This window comes from Dendrobates tinctorius, unplaced genomic scaffold, assembly GCF_039654945.1.
Source record: "Dendrobates tinctorius isolate UK_male_01 unplaced genomic scaffold, ASM3965494v1 ptg000062l, whole genome shotgun sequence".
In the NCBI taxonomy this organism is placed as follows: Eukaryota; Metazoa; Chordata; class Amphibia; order Anura; family Dendrobatidae; genus Dendrobates; species Dendrobates tinctorius.
The window spans coordinates 20,516,646-20,540,399 of NW_027361730.1; the positions used below are offsets into that span (position 1 = coordinate 20,516,646).

Consider the following 23,754-nt stretch of genomic DNA (forward strand, 5'->3'; position numbering starts at 1 on the left):
ATTGGTACTATGTTATTGCATTTGTGCTATGATACTACTGTTCATTATACTGGTACTATGTTATTACATTTGTGCTGATAAAGTCCGAGGAGCCTAATTTAAGAGTCTCAAATATGGGACTAGCCAGATCTTCCTCCAGGGAAGGACCCAGCCAAGGAGTGGCTCCTTTCGGAAACCACCATTACCACCATATTAAGTGGCCCTTTAAGTCAATATCCAGCTCTTTACGAGTTTACAGATATGACAAGGGAAATACCAAGGCCAGGTATCCATCCACAGACAGCTGTTTCGGGGTGTTGCCCCTCATCAGTGTGGAGTAAGATTCTGGCTAGGTGGGAGCAATGCCTAGTAGACCAACATCACGAAACAATCACTGACCTCAATGCAATGCACCTAGAATTTCACTGATTGAGCGCCTTTGCCGGCTGCCGCAGTGTTTTTTTTTGACTGGTCTCCTTGAGGTCAGTGATTGTTTCGTGATATTACATTTGTGCTATGACACCACTGTTAATTATACTAGTACTATGTTATTGCATTTGTGCTATGACACTACTGTTTATTACACTGGTACTATCTTATTACATTTGTGCTATGACACCACTGTTTATTATACTGCTACTATGTTATTGCATTTGTGCTATGATAATACTGTTTATTACACTGGTACTTAGAGTTGAGCGACTTTGGTCGGATCGGGTTTCATGAAACAAAATTTGTTTCAGATGAAACTGGTCCGACTAGGGCAAAAAAAAGTCAGAGTTTCGTCCGAAACTCGACCCCAGTGCAAGTCAATGGGGAATAAAAGTCGGCATTGAGTGGATGAATTTCATACGCTCAATGCCGACTTTTATTCCCCATTGACTTGCATTGGGGTCGGGTTTCGGATGAAATTCCGACTTTTTTTGCCCTAGTCGGACCAGTTTCATCTGAAACAAATTTTGTTTCATGAAACCCGATCCGACCAAAGTCGCTCAACTCTACTGGTACTATGTTATAAAATTTGTGCTATAACACTACTGTTTATTAAACTGGGACTTTGAAATCACTAAGTGATGTTATGAGAAAGCCATATTGCACAGTGTTATTCCTGTGTAACAACATTTGTGCATTGCCTCTTGTCAGTTGTTATCTGTTAAAAAATGTTTTTCAGCATTTGAGCTTATTGTATTCATTTTATCTGCAGTAGATCATTATTGCATTCACTAAGTAATTCATAATTGCATTGAAGGGGGGTTTATGCACTGTGGCATTACTGTGTATATTATCACCTTACTGTGACACTACCCGGAGTATTATCCATCACTGATGTTTTAAACTGTGATATAATAACACTAGATATCATTCCCTGTGTGTTATATTTTTATTAATCCCTTTACCCCCAAGGGTGGTTTGCATGTTAATGACCAGGCCAATTTTTACAATTCTGACCACTGTCACTTTGAGGTTATAACTCTGGAACGCTTCCATGGATCCCGGTGATTCTGACAATGTTTTTTCATGACGTATTGTACTTCATGTTAGTGGTAATATTTCTTTGATATGACTTGCGTTTATTTGTGAAAAAGCGGAAATTTGGCAAAAATTTTGAAAATTTCGCCATTTTACAACTTTTAATTTTCATGCCCTTAAATCACTGAGATATATCACACAAAATACTAAATAAGAAACATTACCACAATTTTGCACAGCACAATTTTGTAATGAAAATTTTTTTTTGTTAGGAAGTCATAAGGGTAAAAAGTTGACCAGCGATTTCTCAACACCATTTTTTTTTAGGGACCACATATGAAGTCACTCTGAGAAGTCTATATGATAGAAAATACCCCAAAGTGACACCATTCTAAAAGCTGCACCCCCTCAAGGTGCTCAAAATCACATTCAAGTAGTTTATTAACCCTTCAGGTGCTTCACAGCTATTTTTGAAATATTTAAAAAAAAAATGAACATTTAACTTTTTTTTCAAAAAAAATGTACTTCAAATCCATTTTTTTTAATTTTACAAAGGGTAACAGGAGAAATTGGACCCCAAAAGTTGTTGTTCAATTTGTCCTGAGTACGCTGATACCCCATATGTGGGAGAGAACCACTGTTTGGGCGCATGGTAGAGCTCGGAAGGGAAGGAGCGCTGTTTGACTTTTTCAAAGTAAAATTGTCTGGAATTGAGATCGGACACCATGTCGCATTTGGCAAGCCCCTAATGTGCCTAATCAGTGGAAACCCCCCACAAGTGATACCATTTTGGAAACTAGACCCCCTAAGGAACTTATCTACATGTGTGGTGAGCACTTTGAACTTCAAAGTGCTTCACTTAAGTTTATAACGTAGAGCTGTAAAAATACGAAATCATATTTTTTCACAAAAATGATCTTTTCGCCCCCAATTTTTTTATTTTTACAAGGATAACAGGAGAAATTGGACCCCAAACGTTGTTGTCCAATTTGTCTCGAATACGCCGATACCCTATATGTGGGGGTAAATCCCTGTTTGGGCGCACAGCAGAGCTCGGAAGGAAGGAGCACCGTTTGACTTTTTCAACGCAGAATTGGCTGGAATTGAGATCGAATGCCATGTCGCGTTTGGAGAGCCCCTGATGTGCCTAAACAGTGGAAGCCCCCCAATTCTAACTCCAACCCTAAATCGAACACACCTCTAACCCTAATTCCAACCCTAATCCAAACAATAACCTAGCCGTAGCTCCAACCCTAACCCTAAATTTAGCCCCAACCCTAACTTTAGCCCCAACCCTAACACCAACACACCCCTAACCCTAGCCCTAACGGGAAAATGGAAATAAATAAAAAAAGTATTTTATTATTTTTCCCTAATTAAGGGGGTGATAAAGGGGGGTTTGATTTACTATTTATAGCAGGTTTTTATGTTTGGCAGCTGTCACACGCTAAAAGACGCTTTTTATTGCAAAAAATAGTTTTTGCATCACCACATTTTGAGAGCTATAATTTTTTCCATATTTTGGCCCACAGAGTCATGTGAGGTCTTGTTTTTTGTGGGACAAGTTGACGCTTTTATTGGTACCATTTTTGGGCACATGACATTGTTTGATTGCTTTTATTACGGTTTTTGGGAGGCAGAATGAACAAAAAACAGCAATTCATGAATTTCTTTTGGGTGGGGCGATTATACCGTTCCGCATGTGGTAAAATTTATAAAGCAGTTTTATTCTTCGGGTTAGTACGATTACAGTGATACCTCATTTATATAATTTTTTTAGGTTTTGGCGCTTTTATACAATAAAAACTATTTTATATTAAAAAAATAATTATTTTTGCATCGCTTTATTCTGAGAGCTATAAATTTTTATTTTTTTGCTGATGATGCTGTATGGTGGCTCGTTTTTTGTGGGACAAGACAACATTTTCAGCGGTACCACGTTTATTTATATCCATCTTTTTGATTGCGTATTATTCCACTATTCGGCGGTATGATGATAAAGCATTGTTTTTTGCCTCATTTTTTATTTATTTTTTTAAGGTGTCCACTGAAGGAGTTAACTAGTGGGACAGTTTTATAGGTCGGGTCGTTACGGATGCGGCGATACTAAATATGTGTACTTTTATTGTTTTTTTTATTTACATAAAAAAATGTATTTACTGGAAAAATATTTATTTATTTTTTCTTTATTTTGGAATTAAAAAAAATATATATTTTTACGCAATTTTTTTTTTTTTTTTTTTTTTTTACTTTTTTATTTTGTCCCAGGGTGGGATATCAATATATAGTGTCAGATGGCTGATCTGACACTTTGCAGAGCACTGTGTCAGATCAACGATCGGACAGGCAGTGCAGGAGGCTTGCCGATGCCTGCTCTCAGGACCCGGAAGGACCCCGCAGCCATCTTGGATCCGGGGGGCCTGCAGGGAGGAGGCCCTCGGAACAACGTGATCACATTACATTCCCTATGCCACCGGAACGCTGTGATCATGCTTGATCGCACTGTGTCGGGGGTTAAAGTGCCGGGAGCGGTCCGTGACTGCTGTGAGCTCGAAAGATCGCGTATGATGTACTATCCTGTCCATGGGCATTAAGGCCCAGGGCACATGGATGGGATAGCTCGTCATATGTCAGAAAGGGGTTTATATTGTGACTGACCACTGTGTATAGTACATTACTGCCTACTAGAACATCACTATACACTATGTTTCTGATGTGACATCATGATTTTTATTATTCTTGCTAAAGGGAATCTGTCAGCAGGTGTTTGCTATTTATATTCTGAAAGTAGGGACAGAGACCCTGATTCCCAGTGATGTTGTATTTGCTCAGCAGCTTCAATAAATCAGTGTTTTATCAGCAGGAGATTATCACAGCAGACTAGGTGTCACGTGCAAGCCAGTCAGGCTAATCTGTGTAACCCTGAACTTATCAATGATTGGCAGCTTGCTGACAATAGAGAGTATACAAAGGAAGCTGCCAATCATGAGTTTGGGAGGGGTTATACCCAGATCAGCATTCATAGCACCGCTACATCTACAGCAGAGAAAACAGGGATGCTAACAAAACTACACCAAACAGTCCAGCAAAGGATACGTTGCTGGAATCAGGCTGTCTGCCCCTACATCATGCTGTTCTCAGATTCTGCAGCAAAAACCTGCTGAAAGAACTATATTATACTTCTGCTGGAACATTAATCACTTTTTGTTTGCAATCCCAGTTATATCGTGAGGTATATAACATTTTATTATGCATGTGATCGGACATTACATTGTTTATTATACCTCTTTTTTGACACTATGCGTATTATTCAACCATATTTCCATTTGACTGTGGTATCATTGTGTTTATTACCAATTACCACCAGTGTCCATGTGTGTAATACTTGCGGCAACCGTGTGCCGCATTGGTACCACACAGACGGCCGCTGGGAAAGAAGCACTACAGTAAGCGCTGTTCCCCGGCGGCAGGTGCTGAAGCCGGCTGTCATCATTCTCCTCTTCTTGCTGGCAGAGCAGGGGAGAATGATGACAGCCGGCTTCCGCACCTGCCGCCGGGGAACAGTGCTTACTGTAGAGCTTCTTCCCCAGGGCCGATGCGTGTCACACTAAGGACATCAATGTGTGTTCTCTGTGTGTGGGACGTTTTACCATCTGTGCTGACGGTAAAAAACGGACATGTCAGCGTGTTGCGCCCACAGACACACGGTCTGAGGAAAGACACTGACATGTGCACAGACCCATTCATTTGAATGGGTCTACGTGTGTACGTGTCTCCGGTAAGTGTGAAAACTGTCACCACACTTAACGGAGACATGGACGTGGGAAAGAGGTCTTAGCACAGGAGCAGGAGAATGCCTTATCCTATAACACCTTATCCGAGCACATTCACCATCATTAGTTTTTATATACAGTTTATCTCAGATTATATTAAGCACCATACCACTTCCGGCAGGTGTCCAGTAAAATCACATTCAGGGCTGTCTTTCTGTCTTGCATCTGCTGTAAGATTCTTTGCACACTGATGCAGTTTTCCGGTCTGTACGGTTGTGGCGCATCAATTGGTACCATATAGTTTCTCCCCGAGCGCTCATATCCATGACCAGCGTAATAGAACAGAGCTGAATGTAGAAAGGAGCGAAGGCTGATTACATCTGTCACTATAACTTACAATACTATAAATGTACAGGTACAAGAAGAAATTGTGTCATTCAGAATATATTGCAATCAAAACAGTTCTGTTGCTCACGTATTCATATAATCATAGATTTGCAAATGCAAAGACTGTCTTTCTCATTTATGTGCGTAACCAAGCCAGGAGTATACAGAACACACGTCATTGCGGGTTCTTGATGTTGCACCGCAGATTGCCGAGATGGATGTTCAAGGAGGACTTGTCATTAAAGTCACCACTTTTTGTTCTTATTTTATTTTCACAGCTCCCCTGAGTATTCCTTTTTGCTTAAATCGGCCAAACGTTTCCAGAGATATGGACCTTTTTATTTGAGGTCAGTTGGTATGGTCATTAACAAGAGGGCGTGGCTCACTGGTTATTAATGCAGAGTGGGCAGCACGGTGGCTCAGTGGTTAGCATTGCAGCCTGGGGGCCCGGGTTCAAATCCCACCAAATCTGCAAGGAGTTTGTATGTTCTCCCCATGTTTGCATGGGTTTCCTCCGGGTTCTCTGGTTTCCTCCCACACTCGAAAGACATTCTGATAGGGATTCTAGATTGTGAGCCCCAATGGGACAGGGCCAATAATGTCTGTAAAGCGCTGTGGGATTAATGGCGCTATTTAAGTGAGTAAAAAATAAATGCTTAAAGACACACCCCCAGAAAACCCAGTGAGCACCTCCCCCTTTGTAAAAACAATAAAAATGACCACTAAATAAAAAGGCCCATATCTCAGAAACCGTATTGTGGTTTAAAAAAACAAAACAAAAAAAAAAAACTCGAAAAAAATAAGAGCAAAAACTGGAAACTTTTTTCCTGGTCACAATTTCTCCTTAAATACCTATTGCCCCATCGCTGCGCTCTTTACATCCTTTGCACGTGTAAGGTGATGTGATTCTCGGCTGATTCCCCTATACTCTTTTTTTTTTTTTTTTATAGTGCTGTTTCATACAGCCCAAAGGAAAGATGCAAGGTTAGGCTATGTTCACATGTCCAGTAGGGATCAGTTAAAACAAATCTAGCAGGAATCCATTGGCAAAAAAGTTGGCAGACGCAACTTTTTTGTCCGTTTTTAAATGACTGATCTCTGCTGGATCCATTTTTTTTTTTTTTAACATTGAGGATTTTGAAATGGATCCGTTAGTCAGCCATCCATTTTTCTTTAATTTGTAACAGATCCGGTTTTTGCTTACTGAATAATGCAGAGATCGGTTATTTAAAGGGAATCTGTCACACCATTTTAGCCCTATGAGCTGCTGCCATCGCCATCGGAGGCTTCTGATATGCTGTAGACAAGCCCCCACTGTAACCTGAAAGATAAGAAAAACATGTTAGATTATACTTATCAGGGGGCGGGGGCGGGTGGGGTTGCTTCTCCCTCGGCTCCTGCGCAGGCGTACTTTATTTGCCGTGTTGAGGGCAGAGTAAAGTACTGCAGTGCGCAGGCGCCGGGAAAGGTCAGAGAGGTCAACAGGGCAAAGCAGTACTCCTGCGCCGGAGCCCAGGGAGAAGTAAGGAGCAGGACATCATTGTATGAAGATGGGAGGCGCGGGACAGGACGGCGACACCCATCGGACCGGACCGGATCCGTGGGTGAATATAATCAACTTTTTTTTCTTATTTTTCTATCTTCTTGCTTATCTACAGCATTACAGAATGCTGTAGATAAGCCCCTGATAGCGGTGCCGGCAGCTGATAGGGCTAAAATGGGGTGACAGATTCCCTTTAAAAACAGACTAAACTTGTGTCTGCACAACTTTTTTGCCAACGCATTGCTGCTGGATCCTTTCTAACTGATCACATTAACATGTGAACATCGCCTTAGCCCGGACTGTCCATAGGATAAACATTTTTATGTCTGTTTAAAGCAAACAAGAATAAGAAAGGAACACGGATCATACTGGTAATTCCATACCGAGCACCCTTCCTTGACCTTCAAGACAAGGTCACTGAGGACTGGCAGTAGCTAATTCTGTGTATTATTAGCCAATGATGCAAATGTTCCTGGAAGGGAGATATATATCCACACCAGGAGAGGCGATGAGAATTTAGGACAGAGTTAGGGTGGTTCTCTATTTGTAACTAGCATCATGTAAGAGAAAAACTTTATTTCTTCCTAATAAGAAAATGTTTCTTAGTAAGAGCCTTTCCCAAAATATTATGAAAAAATATTCAGCACATCCTGCATTGCACTACTGTACCCAATTTAGTACATATTTTAGGAGTCGGATTCGGTCCACTTTATACCGACTCCAACTCCACAACTCCGACTCCACAGCCCTGGTCTCTATTGCAATTTATAATCTACAAACTCACCATATACACCTTTATCCAGAAGCTGCAGAAACTGTCTGATAGATACCAACATTTCTTCGCGGGTCACGTCCACAAGTGAAATCACACAGAAGCCCAGTCTTCTGAGAAGGACAGACAGCTCAAACACATCCACCATAGGGGCGAGCAGATTGGGGTGATTGAGGTAACCATTGTTGCCGATCAATAACGCTACTTTTCCAGTCGCTGTAATAATTTCACAAACAATCCATATGAGATTTAATAATATTGACTAAAAATGGCGGATAGCTGTATTGCTATAATATAGATTAGTTATGGAATTATAGTGTACTTTGGGCTGGTCCCTTAAATGAAATTTATCAGAAATGACCTATCGTTTAAATCAGATTTTCATGTTAAATTTTTTCTTTGTTTATTTTTGGTAATCCATATTTTTTCTTTATCAGAAATCTAACAATTGATCACACTGTTCAATATACCTACCGTAATTTAAATTTATTCTTCCTGTTCTTTCAAGAAAGGCACAAACATAGAATTAATAGACTGACTCAGACCCTACTTAGCTGTATGGAAATGGTAAAGAGCATGCCCTGCTCTGGACAAAGGTCATTGCGAAGGAAGGGGGAGAAGGTGAGCAGTGACATCACAGATTGTGAGTGCAGGATCCTGTGTGGTCCACCATATATAGCGGTGTTATTTTTAGCGTACCCCTGTCTGTGATGATAATAAGATCGCTGAAAAGTCTTCTGTGAAGCTCAGGAAACGTGAAGCTAAAATTAAGCAGCAATATGAAAAATAAAAAAAATATATATACTGTACATTTAACGAAAAAAAATCTGATTTAAACAAGAGGGAATTTTCTGATGACACATTCCCTTTATACCTCAGCAACTTTATTAATTTTCAGTTACAGGTACGTCACTGACGACTCCAGTAGGTTTATATGCAAATAAGAAATTAGTCATTTGCATCATTATCAAAGTTAGTGCAAATGTCAAAGCTTTGGAGAATGGTACTCACCATAGTACTTATGTCTAGGTGTTGGTCCTGTAAATACAGAATAATATTATTTATTTGCATGAGAATCCACTTTGCTGGAAAGTATACATTTATGGCTATCACGTATGTTATAGTACTAGAGCAACTTTGTTAAAGGAGCCCTGTCAGAAGGTTAAAAGTGGCCAGTTTTTGCCTTTTTTCTCCTGCTGGTCCCCTTAGTATTCCATTTTTCTTTTTAGAAAAATCCATCATACGGTTCCAGAGATATTGGCCTTTTTATGTAGCGTACTCAGTATACAAATTTTTATGGTCTTTAGAAGAGGGCGTAGCACACATTGTTATTGTGCAGAGCAAACTAAATGCTCATTTGATACAATCACTGTTTTCTCTGCTGCAGATCTAGCAGTCCTCTTACGGCAGAGACACACTGGCAAATTTTTTGTCCGAGAATCGGATCGTAAAACTTGCCCTGGCCGGCACCTCTCCTGACCTGAGCATGACAGCGGGATGGATTACTGTGCAGCTGTCAAGTTCAGGTCAGGAGAGGTGCCGGCCAGGGCAAGTTTTGCGATCCAATTCTTGGACGAAAAATTTGCTAGTGTGTCTCTGCCCTTATGCTGAGCTCTGTATAACCCCGCCCACACCAATGATTTGCAACTTTCATCCCATGCACAGTGTACACAGAAAGCTGCCAATCAGTGGTGGGGCGGGATTATACAAAGCTCATGAATATGGAGGACTACATTGCAGCAAGTTTACTACTCCTCTAATGATAATAATCTCCTGCTGATACAACAGTGATTTTATCAAAACTACACCAAGCAGCCCAGTAAGTGACACATCACTGGAATCCGGGTCTCTGTCTCTACATTATGGTGCTCTCAGAAACACAGTCTAGATTTATTTCAATAGCTAATTTCACCTATGTCCCAACTGCATTTGAAAAGTGTTAAGTGTGGTGTGAAATAACAAAAATTTGCAATTTTTTTGCTAAAAAATGCCATGCAAAAAAAAATCTGCTTTTTTTGGTACCAGATATTTTCAAGTTACAATATTTAGTCTTATCTAATTCTGCTCTCAGCTAAGACATGGATACAATTGTATCCAGTCTGGGAAATGTTCTGTACACTAAATAGTCTGATACACTATAGCAAATTTCAGTAACATTTGGGCTGCAATTTGGAAGTGTATGCAGGATGCATGCACTTGATGTGCCTGATTGCCTGATGTGCCGGATTTCGCAGGACTCCTGGCTGACTTGGGTTGGGATTTATGTAAAGTCACCCAAAAATGAGTGTTCTGCTCTGGGCTGGGGGGCAGTCTTAGGATGGGTTGGTGGCAGGACTTACCGTATATACTCGTGTATAAGCCGAGACTTTCAGCCCATTTTTTAGGGCTGAAAGTCCCCCTCTCGGCTTATACGCAAGTCATATACCGGGGGGGGTCGGCCGGGGAGGGGGAGCGGGGGTGTCAGAGGTCATACTCACCCCCTCCTGGCTCATCTCTGCAGCCCCCCTGCTTGTTCCATGCTCTCGGCGCCCCTGCTCTTCCTTTTTTCAGCGGTCACGTGGTACCGCTCATTAAACTCATGAATATGCACATATACATGATTTTAATGAGCGGTACCTGTGGTGCTAATAAAAATATGGATATCTTATAGCCTACATACTGTAATATATTGCTTATATGCTTTGATATAGTGTGGTCATTAGACCAAGGGTAGAAAGTATTGCAAATATGAAATATGGTTGTTTGAATCCAAAACACTATATTGCAATATACTAGGGTGTAATATCATTAATGCTGAACTTTGATACTGAGACACAAAGCGTTTGCTCTGTGTCAATACCGTAAGACAAGGAATTGTTCTGTGGTCTTTGAAGCTCTGTGTTTCAAAGATTCATTATCCTGATTTGCACACAAGTGACCCCTGTTGACAAACAGTGATAGATACTGAATATTTCACTTGGGGGGTGGTTGATGGGAATTCTACAAGGAGCGTTCCAACTAATTCTGTGTGGTATTCTAATGTAAGAGTTGTGTGGTGTATTCTTACAATAGGAATAACAACTGTATAGATAATGAATATTTATGCTGCTTGAACAAGGAAGTCTTGTGCTCAATAATAGTATGATTCTCGATTGACAAGAGAGACCGAAATGTTATGGTCTCATGTAGCAATGATCGTGCATGACATCCATAATCGAGGACCGATTGTGATACATATCTTGACATGTCTGAGTGTGTGTCTGAGTTACGATAGGTATCCAGTTTTCAGAATAGGTGATTATGGAAGTCATGCTGCCCATATGCTACCATCTTAGAGTGTTATGCTATGAGCATGAAGAGTTAACTTTGTAACAAGCAACATATGTTGAACTTTGAACAGTAATAGACAACTTTGACAAGTTGACCAGAGGCAAACAGAGCCTGGGTTATAATCAGCAGCAAAACATTGTGCTATTGTTAAGAGACATGCTAATGACAAACGAATCTCAAACAAACTAAGATTATAGTAGTCTACTGTATAACAAACAGACCTTGAAGTCTTGTGCAGTTTCAAGATTCTGATGACTCAGCCTAAACATACTGCACAGAGGGAATGTGGGAATTTTGTGTATGAAAAGGTGGACCCAGTTCAGTGAGGGAGGGACATTTCCAGAAGCTATCGTGGGTGCACGGTTTCTGTGATGACAAGACCAGAGCATTTCCTTCTCATTTGACACTGTGGTCCCTCCAGTGGAGAAGTGATGTTGCAATACTACTTGGTAATGTATAGTATGGATACGTATTTCTCTATGTATTATAATTCATATTGACTGTATGATTCACATGAAATTAATTAACAAAACGGGGTAATATTATATCTGCCATTCCATTAATTTGGTGTTTTATAATCATTGTATAATAAAATGTTGAGAACATGATTAAGACCTGAGGCGTCGAAACGCGTTGTTCTGTAGTCATCCGACAGATATGCTGTACCTGCTGGAATTTTAATATGCAATGGCACAATAAAATGGATTTTTAATTTTCCATTCCTGGCGCTGGAACTTCTTTTTTCTTTCCTATTATTGATTGACTGCCTAGTCAAATCCGTGTGTAGGATCTGGATCCTACCAGCAAGGCAGTGCGGTGAGCTGGATTAATTTCTCTTTTTTATAATAAAATTGTGTTATATCCAAGTAGTAGCCTTCTTTAAAGCCGTATCCGAACCTTATTGCTAAACAGTTGGCAATACAGTACCACGTGACCGATGAAAGCAGGAAGAGCAGGGGCGCCGAGAGTATGGAACAAGCAAGGGGCTGCAGAGATGAGCCAGGAGGGGGTGAGCATGACGGTGGAGCAAGACCAAGCTAAGCCACAGAAAACCAGAGAGGTTGGTAGCTAAGCGGATTGCAGACCCCTGATCCTATCCACACAACTAGCAGTAGCCGTGGAGCGTACCTACGATGATCCTAGATGCCTCGACACAGCCGGAGAACTAAATAAGCCAAAAGCAAGAAAGGGGAAAGAAACTGCCTCAGAGCAGACCCCAAAGGAATAGATAGCCCCCAAACATATATTGTCGGTGAGACAAGATGAAAACACAAACGCAGGTAGGAAAATAGACTGAGCAAACAATGGGGCCCACACTAGACAGGACAGGAAAGGAAAGACTCTGTCTGCAATCACGCAAAAAACCCTGCAAAAAATGCCCAACACGTCTGATAGAAAAATACTGAAGTCACTAGACTTTGCCCACTATATCAGCACTCTGGTATATTCTGAAAGCAGAGCAAAAAGAGGCCAATCTAATAAGGGACAAAAACAAACTGGCACAAGCAGTAACATAAGGATGGAAATTCAGCACAGCCCCAGCCGGAGCTGGCTGACCACACAAAACTGAAATAGACAAAACCAGATCAAATGTGAACAATAGCAAAAGAACACTTAGCTGAGCATGCAGGGACTGAGCTGGAAACTAAGACCGCAGGAGGCAGGAAAAAAATCACCAGCAGGGATAGAGGGAGTCGGCTGTCTTAAATCCAGTCAGAAACTCCAGATCTCCAGTTATCGTCCTCATTATCAGGTGGCAGGCCTCTGTTAATTAGATCAGCTCCATTACCTCCAGTAACCACGAAAGGGAGCCCGGAAAGAGAACTTGCGACCCCTCTGTCAATATAACCAGCTCCACTACATTCACTAGTAACCAGAGGTAGGCCAGAAAGCGAATTCACAACAGTACCCCCCCTTGAGGAGGGGTCACCGAACCCTCATCCACGCCACCAGGCAGATCAGGATGGGCCCGGTGAAAAGCACGAACCAATCTATTTGTATGAAAGTCAGAAGCAGAGACCCAAGAATTATCTTCCTGGCCATAGCCCTTCCATTTGACCAAGTACTGGAGTCTCCATCTAACCAAACGAAAATCCAATATTTTCTCTACCTCATATTCCACATTGCCTTTAACCAATACAGGGTCAGGAGGCGCCGCCATAGGAACTACTGGCTCCACAAACCTCTTCAACAGAGATTTATGAAACACGTTATGGATCTTAAACGTAACTGGAAGAGCGAATCGAAAAGAAACAGGATTAAGAATCTCCAAAATCTTATAAGGTCCAATAAATCTTGGCTTGAACTTTGGAGACACAACATTCATAGGAATATTCTTTGATGACAACCAAACCATATCACCCACTTTAAACCGGGGACCAATGGTCCTATGCCGGTTGGAAAACCGATGGGCTTTTTCCTGAGAGGGGGACAACTTATCCACCACTTGGTCCCAAATCTGCTGCATTCTCTCTACCACAGTGTCCACACTTGGGCAGATCGAAGATTCCACTTGCCCTGAAGAAAATCGAGGATGAAACCCAGAGTTACAGAAAAAGGGCGACATCAAAGTGGCAGAACTAGCTCTATTGTTTAGCGCGAATTCGGCCAAGGGCAAAAATGGGACCCAGTCATCCTGATCAGCAGATATAAAACATCTCAAATAGGACTCCAAAGTCTGGTTTGTTCTCTCAGTCTGCCGATTGGTCTGAGGATGAAATGCAGAGGAGAAAGATATCTCAATTCCCAGTTTGGAACAAAAAGCTCTCCAAAATCTGGAAACAAACTGGACTCCTCTGTCCGACACAATGTTCTCAGGAATCCCATGCAACCGAACCACCTGTTGTAAAAACAAGGGCACCAACTCTGAAGAAGATGGCAACTTTGGGAGTGGTACAAGATGGATCATCTTAGAAAATCTATCACAAATCACCCAGATAACAGTCATTCTCTGAGAGACAGGAAGATCAGAAATAAAATCCATTGAGATATGGGTCCATGGCCTCTTGGGCACCGGCAGGGGCATGAACAATGAATGAGAACAGGGTTTAGACCGAGAAAAAGTCCCACATGACTGCACAAAATTCCTGACTTCACGAGATAAGGCAGGCCACCAAAAAGACCAACTCACCAAATCTCTAGTACCAAAAATACCTGGATGACCAGCCAACGCGGAGCAATGAATTTCAGGCATTACTCTCTTCCTCCACTGGTCAGGAAAATATAATTTTCCCATAGGGCAACGTTCAGGTTTGTCCTCCAGAAATTCTCCAGGGCACGTCTCAAATCGGGTGAGATGTCGGAAAGAACTACCCCCTCATTTAGAATGGTAGTAGGCTTGGTCACTTATGAATGAGTCACCGTAGGAGGCAAAAGCCGAAATACAAGCTAAGTCTAGAAAACCAGAGAAGTTGGCAACTATCAGATTGCAGACCCCTGAACCTATCAACACAACTAGCAGTAGCCGTGGGGGGTTCCTACGATGCCCTAGACCCCTCGATCACAGCCGGAGAAATACATAGGCCTAAAGAAAGAAAGAGGAAATCTAAACTGCCCCAGAGCAGACCCCAAAGCAATAGGCAGCCCCCAACATATAATGACGGTGAAGCAAGATGAAAATACTAACACAGACAGAAAGATAGACTGAGCAAAGACGGGGCCCCAAAACTACCTAGATAGGAAAGGACAGGAAGGCTGCTGTCTGCAATCTGCCAAAACCCTATCAAAGACATAAGCCAACCAGCTGATATGAAAAAGGCCCTGAAGCAGCTAGGCTTCAAAAACTGAATCAGCACTCAGGTATTTTCAGAAGACAGAGCTAAATGAATTCAGCACACCCCAGCAGGGAATGGCAGAAATCCCGAAAAACAAAGCAAAAACAAAGACAAAGCACAAAAGCAAAAGGCCGAGCAGCAAACTTAGCTTTGGAGGAGCAGGAATTCAGACTGGTCTCAAAGGATCCCACAGAGAAATCACCCGCAGGGCAGAAGGGCGTCGACAGCCTTATATCCAGTCCGTAACTCCACTCAGCCAGTCATCATAATCAGCCTCAGGTGTTTGACAATCAGGCTCACTACCTTTCTTTACCAGAAGAGGGAGTTGCTCGGGCCTCAGTAATGAAGGGGAAAATGAACTCACAACAGTCACAATAAGAGAATCCGCAAAGAAACTCCTAGAAAGGGCGTCCGCCTTAACATTCTTAGTGCCCGGAAGAAAAGAGACCACAAAATTAAAACGCGTGAAATACAAGGCCCACCTAGCCTGTCTAGGATTCAAGCGTTTGGCTGATTCAAGATAAATCAAATTCTTGTGGTCGGTGAGGACCACAACTTGATGTCTAGCTCCCTCCAACCAATGTCTCCACTATTCAAATGCCCATTTCATGGCCAACAATTCCCGATTCCCCACGTCATAGTTAAGTTCAGATGGGGAGAATTTTCGAGAAAAGAAGGCACAGGGATTCATTTTAGAAGTCACCGGATCTTTTTGGGACAAAACGGCTCCTGCACCAATCTCAGAAACATCTACCTCCACCTGAAATGGGAGTGAGACATCAGGTTGCCGTAGAACCGGAGCAGAAGTGAATCTCCGCTTAAGCTCCTGAAATGCCGAGACTGCCTCTGGAGACAAATTCACCACATCAGTGCCCTTTTTGGTCAGATCAGTCAGTGGTTTGACAATACCAGAAAAATTACTTATAAATTTACGATAGAAATTAGCAAAACCCAAAAACTTCTGGAGAGCCTTCAAAGAATTGGGCTGAGCCCAATCATAAATGGCCTGTACCTTGTCCGGGTCCATTTCAATAGCCGACGGGGACAAAATAAATCCCAAAAATGAAATCCTCTGTACACCAAAGAGGCACTTCGATCCCTTAACATGCAGGGAATTTTCCCTCAAAATCCGGAACACAGTCCAGACATGTTCCACATGAGAATCCCAATCACTGGAAAAGATCAAAATATCATCCAGATAAATGATCAAAAACTTATCCACAAAGTCCCTGAAAATATCGTTCATAAAAGATTGGAAGATAGAAGGGGCATTAGTGAACGCAAAAGGCATCACCAGGTACTCAAAATGTCCCTCCGGAGTATTAAACGCCGTCTTCAATTCATCCCTGTGCTTGATGCAAATAAGATTATACGCCCCCCTGAGGTCAAGCTTGGTAAACCAGCAGGCACTTTGAACTCTGAAAAATAAATCAGAAATCAGGGGTAACGGGTACTGATATTTAACAGTGATATTGTTAAGGGAACGATAGTCAATACAAGGCCTTAATGAACCATCTTTCTTGGCCACAAAAAAAAACCCAGCACCTAAAGGTGAAGAGGATGGTCTAATATTACCCTTCTCCAACGACTCCTTGATATAAGATCCCATAGCATCATGTTCGGGTACCGATATGTTGAAAAGCCGACCCTTGGGAAATTTACACCCGGGCATTAACTCAATTGCACAGTCATAACTCCTATGAGGAGGCAAAGATGCAGACTTACTCTCACTAAATACATCAGAAAAATCAGCCAAATAATCAGGAATATCATGAGACTGGGGAGAGATGGAGAAAACAGGAGTGTCACTAAGAACACACTGACAACCCCAACTCACCACAGACACAGATTTCCAATCCAAAACAGGATTATGAGTTTGCAACCAGGGAAAACCCAGAACAATAGTATCATGCAAATTGTGCAACACCAAAAATTTACAATTTTCTTGGTGGTCGGGGCGACCCGCATTATCACCTGGGTCCAAAACTGGGGTTTATTCTCCACCAAAGGAGTAGCATCAATACCTCTCAAAGGGATAGGAGTCTGCAGGGGTATCATGGGAAAACCACAACGTTTAGCAAAGTCTAAATCCATCAGATTCAAAGCTGCTCCTGAATCTACAAAAGCCTTAGCGGAAAATGTAGACAAGGAGCATATCAGAGTAATTGCCAAAAGGAACTTAGGTTGTACACTGCCCACAGCAAATGTGTGCGCAAAATGTTTTTCTCGTTTAGTGCAGACAGAAATAGTATGAGAGGCATCTCCACAGAAAAAACACTGCTTATTACGCCTTCTAAACTCCTGACGTTGCGCCCTAGACAAAACCCTATCACATTGCATGGGTTCAGATGTTCGTTCAAAAGGCGGCAATGCCTCTCGTGTAGTTTTACGCTCACGTAAAAGTCGATCAACTTGAATGGCTAATGACATAGAATCATCAAGACAGAGGGAAAAGGAAATCCCACCAAAACATCTTTTACGGTTTCTGCCAAACCCTTCCGAAAGAGCGCTGCTAAGGCACCGTCATTCCATGTAGTAAGGACTGCCCACTTTTGGAATTTTTGACAGTATAACTCTGCAGAATCCTGACCCGGGTTCAATGCCAATAAGGTTTTCTCAGCTTGATCAATAGCATTAGGTTCATCATACAACAACCCTAAGGCTTGAAAAAATGCGTACACATTAGTCAGAATAGGATCTCCAGGTGTCAGAGAAAAAGCCCAATCCTGGGGATCACCGCGCAGCAAGGAGATGGCAATTTTAACCTGCTGCACAGAGCTCCCCGATGAGTTAGGCTTCAAGGCAAGAAATAGTATACAATTATTCTTAAAATTCAAAAATTTAGACCGATCCCCAGAAAACACATCAGGAGTAGGGGTTTTTGGTTCAACAGCAGATGATTGAGCGAGATAGGTGGAAATTCCAAGCACTTCAGCAGCGACCTGCTCAACATGATCAGACAATTGCTTAATCTCCATAAAATAAAAAATCCTCCTACGGCCCCAGAGAAAAAAAAAAAATATATAAAGCAAGACCAAGCTAAGGCCTGTTTCACACTTGCTTTTTTTTGCAGCGCGTTTTTCCCGCAAAAAAACGCATTGAAAAACGCATACAAAAGCATACAACTGCTGCGTTTTTTTTCAAGCATTTTTATGAGCATGCATGAAAAAAACGCAGCGTTTTTAAGCGTTTGTATGCGTTTTTAGTGCGTTTTTACCGCGTTTGCGTTTTTTTTCCAACATTAGGTGGCCACTCACACTAACCCAAACCATGACTTTACTAACCCTAACCCTGACCCTAACCCTAACCCTAACCCTAACCCTTAACCAAACCATACTTAACCCTAACCCTGATCCTAACCCTAACCCTGACCCTAACCCTAACCCTAACCCTAACCCTTAACCAAACCATACTTAACCCTAACCCTAACCCTAACCCTAACCCTGACCCTTAACCAAACCATACTTAACCCTAACCCTGACCCTAACCCTAACCCTGACCCTAACCCTAACCCTAACCCTTAACCAAACCATACTTAACCCTAACCCTAACCCTGACCCTAACCCTAACCCTTAACCAAACCATACTTAACCCTAACCCTGACCCTAACCCTGACCCTAACCCTAACCCTGACCCTAACCCTAACCCTGACCCTAACCCTAACCCTTAACCAAACCATACTTAACCCTAACCCTAACCCTAACCCTGACCCTTAACCAAACCATACTTAACCCTAACCCTGACCCTAACCCTAACCCTAACCCTAACCCTTAACCAAACCATACTTAACCCTGACCCTAACCCTAACCCTAACCCTGACCCTGACCCTAACCCTGACCCTGACCCTTAACCAAACCATACTTAACCCTAACCCTGACCCTAACCCTAACCCTAACCCTGACCCTTAACCAAACTTAACCCTAACCCTAACCCTGACCCTAACCCTTAACCAAACCATACTTAACCCTAACCCTGACCCTAACCCTAACCCTAACCCTGACCCTAACCCTAACCCTAAACCCCCTTAACTAACCCTAACTTTACCCAAACCCCTAAATTCCATTGTCTAAACTAATGGTAAAAAAAAAAACGCATGTGCAAAAAAACGCATACATAAGCATGCCAATGCGCACATATACTCACCATAGACTTATAATGGGTGTCTTGCTGTAAAAAAACGCATTGCGCGCGCATGCGTTTTTTTGAGGCAAATCGGACGCACAAAAAATGCAACAAGTTGCATTTTGTGCGCCCGAGTGCATACCGCAAAAAAACGCATGCGCGGTAAAACACGTACAAACGCATGTGTATGCGCAGATAAGCGCATCCCATGCAAAGTATAGGAAAAAAAACGCATGCGCTATTTAGCGCTAAATTACCGCGAAAAAAAACGCAAATGTGAAACCAGCCTTAGCCACAGAAAACCAGAGAGGTTGGTAACTAAGCGGATTGCAGACCCCTGAGCCTATCCACACAACTAGCAGTAGCCGTGGAGCGTACCTACGATGATCCTAGACGCCTCGACACAGCCGGAGAACTAAATAAGCCTAAAGCAAGAAAGGGAAATCTAAACTGCCCCAGAGCAGACCCCAAAGGAATAGATAGCCCCCAAACATATATTGTCGGTGAGACAAGATGAAAACACAAACGCAGGTAGGAAAATAGACTGAGCAAACGATGGGGCCCACACTAGACAGGACAGGAAAGGAAAGACTGTCTGCAATCACGCAAAAAACCCTGCAAAAAATGCCCAACACGTCTGATAGAAAAATACTGAAGTCACTAGACTTTGCCCACTATATCAGCACTCTGGTATATTCTGAAAGCAGAGCAAAAAGAGGCCAATCTAATAAGGGACAAAAACAAACTGGCACAAGCAGTAACATAAGGATGGAAATTCAGCACAGCCCCAGCCGGAGCTGGCTGACCACACAAAACTGAAATAGACAAAACCAGATCAAATGTGAACAATAGCAAAAGAACACTTAGCTGAGCATGCAGGGACTGAGCTGGAAACTAAGAGGGAGCCCGGAAAGAGAACTCGCGACCCCTCTGTCAATATAACCAGCTCCACTACCTTCACTAGTAACCGAAAGCGAAGTCACAACAGGCTACTCACTGTGCAGCATTATAAGGGGCCACTCACTGTGCAGCATTATAAGGGGCCACTCACTGTGCAGCATTATAAGGGGCCACTCACTGTGCAGCATTATACGGGGCCACTCACTGTGCAGCATTATACGGGGCCACTCACTGTGCAGCATTATACGGGGCCACTCACTGTGCAGCATTATAAGGGGCCACTCACTGTGCAGCATTATAAGGGGCCACTCACTGTGCAGCATTATAAGGGGCCACTCACTGTGCAGCAGTATACGGGGCCACTCACTGTGCAGCAGTATACGAGGCCACTCACTGTGCAGCAGTATACGGGGCCACTCACTGTGCAGCAGTATACGGGGCCACTCACTGTGCAGTATTATAAGGGGCCACTCACTGTGCAGTATTATAAGGGGCCACTCACTGTGCAGCATTGAAATGTTGGCAACTATGGATGTGTTTATCTCACAGAAGACTGGAAACAATTGCATCCACTATTCAGTTTAGGGCATTACTAGCTATGTACAAGGTTGTAGCTAGTAAATATAAAAAAAAAAACCTCGGTCAATATTAGCAAAAAATATATATAAAACATTGAGGAATAGACACACTAATTAAAAATTATACAGGGTGATTCATTCGCTAGTTTATCCAGAAAAATTGCTATAACTCCTAAAAAAGACGATCTATCGTATTGAAATTTGGACTTGGTTCATGAGAAACTGATGTTTTAAAGCAGGTTTTGAAAATGTCTACCGTTTGCATCTAAGCATGCCTGCACGCACCATTCCATATTGTTAAATGTGTTCTGCAGGATGTCTGGGGTCATAGCCTGAATTTCTCGCTGTACATTCTTTCGGAGTGCCTGTAATGTTTGTGGCTTGTTACTGTACATCCGACCCTTCAAATGGCCTCAAAGGAAACGTCCTCCATCATACCTATCCAGTAATTTTCCTCTACATTCCAGCTTATTCGCCAATGACAGAATACATGGTTTGGACGACGGTTTTCGACCTCCAAACCTCTTTGGAAACTCACTTTAGGGACTCAGTTTTACAATATGTTTTCACAATGAAAATACGCTCCTCCAACTGTATCTGTAGATTATTAACAAATGAAGAAGGAATTTGGCAGAAGCGAAATGCAAACACCACATTTAAGATAATGAAGCGCAGAAAAGGGTGCAACAAGTCTATGTCATAGTGAAGACAACCGACGGGGCGACCATTCGGCGAGAGCCCCACATATAAACTACCAATGCGCAGAAAGGTGTGCAGCAAGTCAATGTCGTAGTGGAGACAACTGAAAGGATGACAAGTCGGCGAGAGCACCACATTTAAAATACCGATGCGCAGAAAGGCGTGCAAAGATGTTTCTCGCTGCTATTGCTGAGATTCATTGCGCTCTCACTTCTCATGACCCAAAGTATGTACAGTCCAAATTTCAGTACGGTCTCTTTTAGACGTTACAGCAAATACATATAGTTATACCATGGGCATTAAGGGGTTGAATTTTTAAGGTTTAAATCTCTATATAATCTGTTTCAGAATAATTGAATCATGTCACATATTTATTACCTGGACATGCTGAAGGCTGTGGAGAAGCTTGCAGAATGATGTCATCTTCTGAAACACAGGAAATGCTACTGTTAAAAAATTAACATATATTTGCATCATATAACTCAAATTCAAGTAAAATATGACTTACTAATTGTTAGTTCAGCTGGTTCACTCCAAATTTCTCCATGGGGATTTGACACATGGCACAGATAGTTTCCAGTATCTCTTTGCCTTAGTGATTTGATCTAAAATGAAATATACACATCAGCGCTATGTTTTGCTTCCAGAAGAAGGCTTTGGTGCCGAAACGCGCGTAGGGACACTAGGTAATACACTCCAGCATTGGTAATGTAATCATGTTATCAATCATTCTACATCTTTTGGTTCTGTTTCTTTTTAGTATGATGCCTTAAATGGGGATACATATGAAATATACACCATTATGTTTATTGAATATCATTGCACTTTACTATTTACACTATATTGGTCCTATATAACTTCCCATATGATTATTTCAATTTAGCTATTTCTTCAGACCAAATATGCTTTACTATGTAGTTACTTAACCTTTTCTAATACAGTATGTGTACCAATTTTTGGCTAATTTTGTATGTACTTTTTATGATTTAATCAATAAAGTTTATATGTATGATGATACTACTCTAACAAATCGTAACATACAGTACTTATTTTTTGATACTATATACAAGTTGCCGTTTTTTTTCTGTAGTCATGCTGTGTAGTCTAAGTCTAGAGCTCCTCCTGTAGCAGTAGTTTGGATGTGTATTCTGGACCTCCCTCGTTAACAGTATTCTGTTTGTGTAACATGGAGCACTCCCTACAACTGTTGTAGTCTAGAGTTCCTTCTATAATAGTAGCCTTCTTGTGAAGTCTGGAGCTCATCCTACAAATGTAGCCTTGTGTGGTCTAGAGCTCTTCCTATTACAGTAGCCTTGTTGTGAAGTCTGCAGCCCTCCTATAACAATAGTTATGTTGTATAGTCCGGAGCTTCCTCTAGAATAGTCATGTTATGTACTGTATGTAGTCTGGAACTCCACCTATGACTGAAGTCTTGCTGAGTGGTCTGAAGCTCATCCTACAACTGTACTCTTGTTCTGTAATTTGGAGCTCATCCTATAACAGTACCCTTGTGAAGCCTAGAGCTCCTGATATAACAATAGTCTGGTGGTGTAGTCTACAGCTCCTCCTAGAACATTAGATTTGTTGTGTAGTCTAGAGCTCCTCCTATAGCAGTAGTCTCACATTATAGTCTGGACTTATTCTTATAGCACTGTTCTGGGGGAGTAGTCAGATTAACTATTTAAAAAGAGTACCTATAATTGTATATTTTTTACATATATGTTTAACATGGTGTAGGGCAGTGGTCTTGGCAAGGTACTTGACTTCCACACCCCAGCACACTACATGAAATTGGGGGTCCCTGGATGGGTGTGTGGACTTTGGCCATGGGGGCGTTACACCCTTGCAGAGGCCGCATGATGCCTGTGACTTCGGCAGGCCAGGACCAGATGTTGTCAAATTCAATGAGGGAGATCACCACTCAAAAATAAATGCTCTTTTACTGAATAACCATGTAGGGAGGAATAGAATGGCTTTCAAAAGTATTCACCCCTTCTTGGTTATTTACCTATTTTGTTACATTACAACCTGTGTGTAAATAAATATTTTTGTAATCCGATGTGTGTGATGCATCAGCACTAAATAGTGTAAATTGGTAAAGTGAAGTGAGAAAATATAGGCATCACTTAAATTTATGGAACCAAATAACTAAAAATTGTCATGTGCATGTATTCACCCCTTTTGCCAGGAAGCCAATAAAAAATTCTGGTGAAAGCAATTACCTTCATAAGTTACATGCCTAGTGAAACGAAGTCCACCTATGTGCAATCTAAGTGTCGCATGGTTTGTCAGTATATACACACCTTTTCTGAAAAGCCACAGAGGCTGCAACACCATTAGGCAAGTGGCATCATTAACCAACCACCACCATGAAGACCAAGGAGATCTCCAAACAAGTCAGGGACAAAGTTGTTTAGAAGTACAAGTCAGGATTGGGATATAAAACAAT

At 41.9% G+C, this 23,754-nt stretch overlaps 1 protein-coding gene across 2 annotated transcripts in view; it reads right to left on the reverse strand.

The window, feature by feature from the left end:
- The window catches only part of LOC141092980 (mucosa-associated lymphoid tissue lymphoma translocation protein 1-like), a 102,203-nt gene that overhangs the window by 30,046 nt on the left and 48,403 nt on the right, over positions 1-23,754 (reverse strand). For both annotated transcript variants that reach the window (XM_073579365.1, XM_073579364.1), the window contains exons 6-10: positions 21,814-21,910; positions 21,684-21,731; positions 8,936-8,962; positions 7,937-8,140; positions 5,392-5,569 (exon numbers count right to left, since the gene is read on the reverse strand). In XM_073579365.1, coding sequence (XP_073435466.1) covers positions 5,392-5,569; positions 7,937-8,140; positions 8,936-8,962; positions 21,684-21,731; positions 21,814-21,910 — 554 coding nt within the window. The remainder of the gene's footprint in view (positions 1-5,391; positions 5,570-7,936; positions 8,141-8,935; positions 8,963-21,683; positions 21,732-21,813; positions 21,911-23,754) is intronic.